This window comes from Thamnophis elegans, chromosome 17 (assembly GCF_009769535.1).
Source record: "Thamnophis elegans isolate rThaEle1 chromosome 17, rThaEle1.pri, whole genome shotgun sequence".
Lineage (NCBI taxonomy): Eukaryota > Metazoa > Chordata > Lepidosauria > Squamata > Colubridae > Thamnophis > Thamnophis elegans.
In genome coordinates this window covers 8,598,330-8,606,931 of record NC_045557.1, presented here as the reverse complement: position 1 = coordinate 8,606,931, position 8,602 = coordinate 8,598,330, and the positions used below count along the sequence as shown (strand labels likewise).

Here is an 8,602-nt window from a genome sequence, read left to right as displayed (position 1 = left end):
CCTGCCTGGATTGGATTTGCGCATGCGCTACCTTTTCTTTTCTTTTTTTTCCTCCCCCGCCGTGTTCTCGGTTTCCATCTTTACCACTGGCATGGGCGGCGGGTTGATGAAGGCCTGTCAGGCGGCCCTTGCCAGGGGTAAAGATGAAAGCCGAGACTACGGCGGGGAAAACAGACTACGCATGCGCAAACCCCATCCCTATGTATAGTTCATATATGGGTCATGTTAATACGCCTATGATGGGGCTTATGGGAGTTGTGATCCGATGCATTTCAGAGGAGGCTTCCCTAGGGTGATTAAGTCTTTTGGAAGGAGTAGTATAAAATAAAATTTAAAAAGTATACACACACATTTTGAGCCCTAAAATGGGACTGGAAAATAACAAGAATAGAATAGAATAGAACAGAACTAAGGACTAATAACATGATTAATGAGTTTTGTGCACTTTTAAAAAATTGATTCCTCTGGGCTTTGGGCCTGGAAATAGTGCTGAAGCTGAGGACTAGAAGCATGATTAATTCATTCTTTTGTGGATATTAAAAGGCAGGTCCCTTTGGGCTTTGGGACTGCACTTTGGGCCTGGAAATAGTGCGGAAGCTGAGGACTAGAAGGATGATTAATTCATTGTTTTGTGGATATTAAAAGGCAGATCCCTTTGGGCTTTGGGACTGCGCTTTGGGACTGGAAATAGTGCAGAAGCTGAGGACTAGAAGGATGATTAATTCATTGTGCATATAAAAGAGTGGGTCCATTTGGGCTTTGGGGCTAGAAACTGAGGACTAGAAGCATGATTAATTCACTGTTTTGACCATTGAAGAACATCAATCCCTTTGTGCTTTTAAACAAAATCTCATTTATTCATCAGTTATTCTGCCACCTCTCAGCATGGGGCACATCCAGAGTTTTGGCTCCTCACATTATAACCAAGTATTGCATTTGTGTTTTTGTTAATCCACAAAATAAGCACCTTTCTTTCCAAATAGGGATTTCTCTAACTACCACACCACTCATCCCCAGCGGCCGGCATAAAACAATGAGAGATGCCACTCAACATGCTGGGTGGACCCGGATGGAGTCAGCCTGAAACAGAAGGGTTAACTTTCAAAGCAGGAGTGTTATAACTGAACTCTTATTATCATCCAGGTAAGGAGTGCAACGACCATCATCCTCAGCCAATGTACACCGTGTACAATGACAGTGCCACCATCATCAATCGGAGGCAGTTGCCAAGTCTCTCCATTTTGTTTGGGGGGGGGGGGGGCTTGGCATTCTTGCAATGGTCTTAAGTGTGAAAAATGGCCATCACTTTTTTTTCAGTGCTGTTATAACTCCGGTCATTAAGTGAATTGCCATAAGTCGACGGCTATCTGTATTTATGCGGTGCCTGGTTGTGTGTGGCTTTTAGTTGTCAATTGAGGGTGTTGATGGAGTGGGAAGGGGCATGTTAAATAAACACACCCCAGGCCTTCCACTGGTAGAACCATCTGGTGCCTTCTCTCTTCCACAGCAAAATTGGGGTCTCCCTGCTTTGAGCCCCCCAGGGTCTCTGCCTGCAGACTCCATCCATCCAGGAATTCCTTTCTGTTTTCCTTCTAATACCAGAACTGTCAAAAAAAAAAACCAAGCAACCAGGAAGACACCGAGTTCTACCCCAGTCATGTCAAAAATAAAAATATTTGGATTTTTTTCTCTCTCTCTCTCAATCTTTTAAGGTTCCTGGCCTGGCTCGCATCCTTTTGAATCTTGCCAACTCCGGAGGAAAAACAATTGAAAGGCGTCTTGGCTTAAGCATCTTGCTGATCCGTCTTTTTCCCTGACAAGGGGTGGGGTGGAATTGGGAAATTTGGAAAGAGAGTTGGAGGCGTGCTAAGAATCAATGCCACATTTTGGAGGATCACGGACAAAACCTCAAGGGAGCCAGCCCAGGGCAGAGTTCAGGTTTCAGCGTGTGGCAGAAAACTCCCAACTCACAACCACAATGGATGTTTCCGATGTTTCTGTTGTTAAACAAGACCGTTGAGAAGTGAGTTTTGTTGTCCCACTTTATGACCTTGACTCAGCCTTTCATTCTTTCAAGGTCAATAAAATGAGGACCCGGATTGTTGGGGACAAGAGGCTGACTCTGTAAACCACTTAGAGAGAGCTGTAAAGCACTGTGAAGTGATATATAAGTCTAAGCTACCTCTATGGCCCTTCCTTCTTTCTTTCTTTCTTTCTTTCTTTCTTTCTTTCTTTCTTTCTTTTCTTTCTTTCCTTCCTTCCTTCCTTCCTTCCTTTCCTCCTTCCTTCCTTCCCTCCCTCCCTCCCTCGCAGTGGTTAAAATGCATTTTTGAAAACTAATTCTGCCAGCAGTTCGATCCGGACAGGCTCAAGGTTTACTCAGCCTTCCATCCATCCTTCTGAGGTCATTAAAATGAGGACCCAGATTGTTGGGGGCAAGAGGCTGACTTTGCAAACTGCTTAGAGAGGGCTGAAAAGCACTGTGAAGCTTTTAAGTCTAAATGCTATTGCTATCTCCCTTCCTTCCTTCCTTCCTTCCTTCCTTCCCTCCCTCCCAGTGGTTTGAATGTAGCATTGCAGGCTAATTCTGCCACTGCCAGCAGTTTGATCCTGACCGGCTCAAGGTCAACTCAGCCTTTTGTCCTTCCGAGGTCAGTAAAATGAGGACCCAGATTGTTGGGGGGCAAGAGGCTGACTCTGTAAACCGCTTAGAGAGGGCTGTAAAAGCACTATGAAGTGGTATATAAGTGCTATTGCCTTTCCTTCCTTCCTTCCTTCCTTTCCTTCCTTCCTTCCCAGTGGTTTGAACTCAGCCTTTTGTCCTTCCGAGATCAGTAAAATGAGGACCCAGATTGTTGGGGGGCAAGAGGCTGACTCTGTAAACTGTTTAGAGAGGGCTGTAAATCACTATGAAGCGGTATATGTATATAAGTATATAAGTATATAAACGGTATATATATTGCTATTGCTTCTCCAAACAGACCCATAGAAAATTGGGTTTAAGGGGAAATTTATTTCTGACCGACTGGCCCATCAAGCTAAACCTGGTTTATGATGGTCCCTGGCTTTTAAGAAGTCAAGATCTGGGATCGAATCCTGCAAAGCAAGACAAGGCTCACTTAACACAAAGGTTGATAGGCAGGAAGTGTGAGAGCCAGCCAAATGTGGCGCCAATGATTCGGAGCCCACGAAATGCAAAGGAAATTACTCCTCCTTGGAGCCAGACGAAGGCGGAGGGCCTTGATTCTCACAACCTCCTTCCTGAACCCGTTGGCAGAGTTCACACGACCCAAAGCTACAGGGGCCAAGCCACAAACAGCAGAACGTGGCAACCTCGCCCCTTCTCCAGCCTCTTTCGGAGACCCAAGCCCAGAAGCCACGACCCCTGGATGTTTCCCCACCCCATTGTGCCCATCCAGAAGACCCCCGTGTCTTCAAGCAAACTCGCTTGCCCGCAACCACAGGCAGGCCACTGTTGCCAGTCCTTCCTTCCATCGCAAACGGAATCCTAACCCTCCGATTGTCCTTTTTGCACTCGGGCAACCGTTCTACAGCACCCCCCATGACACCCCCTCCCACTCCGTCCCCACCCCACGCCCCCTGCCCCAATCCCGCATCCTTGCGCAGAAACCACAGCGGGGGCGGACGGAATCCGCTTGCCAACCTGCAGAAGGCTGCGGAAGGCGCGCAGACCCCGGAGTGGGTGGGTGCCACCCACCCACTCCGGGGTCTGCGCGCCTTCCGCAGCCTTCTGCAGCCTGGCAAGCGGATGGGTGCCCACTGGGTGGGCACCAAAGAAACCCCTAATCCGGCGTGCAAACCCAAGGGAAAGGGTGCCAGCTAGCTCCGTTTCCAGCTTACCCACGCGCCCCCTGCCCCAACCCCGCATCCCTGCGCAGAAACCACGGCGGGGGCGGACGGAATCCCGCTTGCCAAGCTGATGGGAAGAAATCAAGGGGGGTCCCAGACCCCGGAGTGGGTGGGTGGGTGGCGGGAGAACCCTTAATCCGGATTGCAACCGGGGGGGAGGTTGCAAGCCAGCTCCGTTTCCCTCCACCCGCCCACTCCCCAATTTTCCCAGCCGGCGATGGTTTTTCCTCCCGCCGTCCTTTGCATGCAAGCCAGCTCCGTTTTCCCCCACCTACCCACGCCCCTTGCCCCAACCCCGCATCCCTGCGTGGAAACCACGAGGGTGGTGGTGGTGGTGGAGGAATCCATTTGCCCGGCTCTTGCCAAGCTGCTGGAGGCTGGCAGGGGGGGGGGTCCCAGGGGGTCCCAGTCCCCAGAGTGTGCGGGAGAACCGCCAATCTGCATTGCAACCGGGGAAAGAGCGCAAGGCAGCTCCGTTTCCCACCCACCCACGCACCCACTCCCCAATTTTCCCCAGCTTGGAAGAGCCAGCGATGCTTTCCCCGCATCAAGCCCGCCCCTCTTTGCATGCACGCGCCCCCCCCTCCCACTTGCCAAGCTGCAGAAGGTTGCTCGGGGGTCCCAGACCCCGGAGTGGGTGGGTGGGTGGGTGGGTGCAGGAGAAACTTTAATCGGGATTGCAACTGGGGAAAGGGCACAAGGTCCCTTCCAACTCTGTTATTCTATTCTATTCATATCCTAACCTATCCTATCCTATCCTATTTCTCCTATTTCTCTTCTATTCTATTCTCCTATTCTATTCTATTTCTATTCTAGTCTATTCTATTTCTATTCTATCCTATTTCTCCTATTTCTATTCTATTTCTATTCTTCTATTCTATTCTATTTCTATTCTATCCTATCCTATTTCTCCTATTTCTATTCTATTCTATTCTCCTATTCTATTCTATTCTGAAATCTATTCTATTCTCCTATTCTATTCTATCCCATTTCTCCTATTTCTATTCTATTCTATTCTCCTATTCTATTCTATTTCTATTCTTCTAGTCTATTCTATTTCTATTCTATCCTAACCTATTTCTCCTATTTCTATTCTATTCTACTCTGAAATCTATTCTATTCTATTCTCCTATTCTCTTATTTCTATTCTATCCTAACCTATTTCTATTCTATTCTACTCTAAAATCTATTCTATTCTCCTATTCTCCTATTCTATTCTATTCTATTCTATTTCTATTCTATCCTATCCTATTTCTCCTATTTCTATTCTATTTCTATTCTTCTATTCTATTCTATTTCTATTCTATCCTATCCTATTTCTCCTATTTCTATTCTATTCTCCTATTCTATTCTATTCTGAAATCTATTCTATTCTCCTATTCTATTCTATTATTCTATTCTATTTCTATCCTATCCTATTTCTCCTATTTCTATTCTATTGTTTTCCTTATTCTATTCTATTCTATTCTATTCCCCTTATTCTGTTCTGTTCTATGCTAAGCTATGCCATTCCGTTCCCTCCCACCCACCCACTCCCCAATTTCCCCCACCTTGGAAAAGCCCAGCGATGCTTCCCCACCCCGTCACCCCCGCCGCCGTCGTCCTCCCCCTCCTCTCCCCCACCCACCACCCACCCACTTTCCACCCCCCCCCCTCAAATCCCCCAATCCCCTCCTCCTTCCTCCCTCTTTCCCCCTCCTCCGCCGCGCAGGCGCCCTTCTCCCTCCGCTGCACCTGCCTCTGGCCGGCGGAGGCGCAGCGCCCGGTGCCGGCGGAGGAAGAGGAGGCTGGCGAGAGATCCCGAGGCTCCTCCGCCCGCGCCGCCTTTGCAAAGATGCCGCTGCCCGGCCGGGCTGAGCTCTCGGCTTCCCCTCCGCTTTGCACCGGCCGGGGCTGAAGCCCAGCGATGCTCCCGGCTGCCCCGCCGCCTCCTCCGCCCTCCGATGCCCCGGCCGCCGCTGCCCAGGAGGAGGAGGAGGCGGAGGACCTAACCGGCTGCAGCAAGGAAGAGCTGGTGCGGCGGCTGCGGCGGGAGGAGGCGGAGAAGCTGGCGGCGCTGGTGCAGCGCGGCCGGCTGATCCAGGGCGTCAACCGGCAGCTGCAGGAGCACCTGCGCGAGATCCGCGAGCTCAAAGCCGTCAACGGGCGGCTGCAGGGCGAGAACCGGGAGCTGCGCGACCTCTGCTGCTTCCTGGACGAGGACCGGCTGAAAGCCAAGCGCCTGGCCCGCCACTGGCAGCTCTTCGGGCACCAGGCGGCGCAGGGGCTCCGCGACGAGGTGGCCGGTTGTCTCCGCAAGCTGGCAGGCCTGGAAGGGCTGCAGGAGCGGCTGGCGCAGGATAACCTGGAGCTGAAGGAGCTCTGCTTGGCCCTGGAGGACTGCGCCGCCTCGGCCGCCTCCTCTTCCTCCTCCTCTGCCAACGCCGCCAGGCCCGATGCCAGCCCCAGCCCCGGAGGAGGCTCGTCGGAGCTCAGCTTGCCTTGCGGACCCCGAGATCTGGGCGACGGCAGCTCCAGCACGGGCAGCGTGGGCAGCCCCGATCAGCCTCACCCCGCTTGCTCGCCCGACGAGTGAAGCCGGGGCTGCCCCGGACGGATGGCAGCCTGGAGGGAGCGTGGGAAGAAGCAGAGAGAGAAGGATGGAAGGCAGGAGATGGGGGTGGCCAGCCAGCCGATCCGCCGACCCCAATTTTCCCGGATTTAATCCCCATCCCAAGGCGGGATTGCTGCCAACACAGCCAGCTTCAGGATCACACAGGACTCCTCGACGGGGATGATTTTTTGAATGTAGAAGGCATAGCATAAGCAAGGCCGTTTGGGGGAGGCTGGCACCCGCAGGCTGGTTAACCTCTACGGTTTCTAATCTTCCTCCCCCCCCCAAAAAAAGGGGATCATTCAAATAATCTGGGGATCATTCGAACCCGCGCTTGGATGGGGTAAAGGCGGCTGGGCAGAAAAAGCAGAGAAGGAAATCAGTCCTCCTTCACTCCTCTACAGGTGGATAAATCACTCCCCTTTGAATAAGAAAAGTAGCAAGGTTTGGGGTCTCGCAGGAGTCTTTGGAAAAGCACCCCTTGGCTTAAACGTGGCCTGCTAGTGGCCTTTTGCCCCCCCCCTCCTCATCCGAATGGAAACACAAGCGGTTTGGATTGTGACATTTCCGCCACGCCTTTCCCGACTTCCTCCGTCGAGATCGGAAATGCTGTTGCACATCCTCCGGATGGCCTACCCTGCAGGGCGGTCGTTGGGGGGGGGGAAGGCGAAACCGACGAGGAGAAATCGGCCTGCACTCTGCATTTTTCCTGCAGGGGAAAAACCGAGCTCGACATCCGACGACCGAACAAGCTTGCAAATTTGGGGGGGAGAGGTTTTGCAAAGGAAGGAACCGCTATTTTGTAGTTTGATTCCCGCTGTCCTGAGTTGGGCGTTTCAACGAATGTAGTTCTTTCCTGAATTTGGACAGGATTGGCGGAGGGAGGGGGGAGGAGGGACGGGAAAAAGGGGTGTCCGATTCCCTTGGGACAATTCTCCCTGTTTTTTGATTCCGCGTTTTAATTCCCGCAAGAACAAGATCCCAGGAACCCCACCAAGAGATCCCGGACTCCAAAAAGGACTTTTTAAAGGCGACTGAAGGGGGCAGAAAAATTGCCAAAAAAAAAAAAAAAACTTATTTCAAAATGTAATTCCGTGGCTTAAAAGATTTGAGCCAGTTTCTTTCTGACAATGCCGAGGTTTGAACGTCAAACGGGGTGGAGGGAAATGGGAATTTTATGGGTGCCTTTTGTGATGCAAAGATACCCCCCCCCCAGTTTTAAGAATATGTGGGGTGGCTGGGCCTTCTCTTAAACTGAGTTTTGCAGGCTGTGAAATGGAGTTCTGATCGCTAGCGTTTCAAATCTTCCTTGTTTTTCTTGCCCTTCCTACCCAGGGAAAACTAAGGGAGGAGTAGGGGGGGGCTTTGGATTTCGATAGAATATATGCAGAGAGGGGGTCCCACCCTTTTTCCTTCTTTCTTTCCGATGAGCAATATTTCAATAATAATAATAATAATAATAATCCAGCTTTGGGAACCTCAAAGGTGGAGCTTTAAAGGAGGGTGGTCTGAGGAACTCCTTGCCACTTGGTTGGTGTGCCAAAATGGAATTTTTTTTAATGCAGATGATGGTATGGGGTTTATTAATCTGGGCGCAGATGCTGAGTGACATCCCCCCCCTCCCTTTCACATGACTCCCTCCCGGCAACCGTCGTAAATATGAGTGTTACCAAGGCTCTGAATTTTGACCCGTGAACGCAGAGGTGCTGGAATGGTTATAAGTGTGAAAAACGATCGTAAGTCACTTTGTACAGTGCCGTCGTAACTTCGAACGGTCGCTAAGTGAGCCTGTAATCACAGAACGTTGGTGTCCGCGAAAGAGGCCTGAATGGGGTTTTTTTCCCCACTTTAAAACCGAAATTAAATAATAGGATGAGAAAGGCTGATTGCCAAAATTCCTCTTGTTGTATGGCCAATTTCCCCCCCCCCCCACAAGCCCCAAGCGAAGCCGGGTGGCAGGATTTATTTTCTTTTTAAGAGGAAACAACATCTGGTTGAATTGATAACGCCTGGAATCCCGAGCTGGGACAAAGGAAAAAGAGGCCCCTTAAATCTTTTCGGAAAATAAAAAAAAACAAAGGAAGGTCCCAATTCTTCCCCTTAAAAACTGAGAATGTTAATAAATCTCTTTAAAACTGA

At 50.5% G+C, this 8,602-nt stretch overlaps 1 protein-coding gene across 1 annotated transcript; it reads left to right on the top strand.

The window, feature by feature from the left end:
- Positions 1-5,574: 5,574 nt before the first annotated feature.
- On the top strand, positions 5,575-8,602 carry CCDC85B (coiled-coil domain containing 85B). Its single transcript, XM_032233746.1, has one exon. The coding sequence runs from the start codon at positions 5,777-5,779 to the stop codon at positions 6,443-6,445; it is 669 nt and encodes a 222-aa protein (XP_032089637.1). The 5' UTR covers positions 5,575-5,776; the 3' UTR covers positions 6,446-8,602.

Coding starts and splice junctions, on each gene's coding strand:
- CCDC85B (XM_032233746.1), top strand. CDS start 5,777: ATGCTCCCGGCTGCCCCGCCGCCTCCTCCGCCCTCCGATGCCCCGGCC.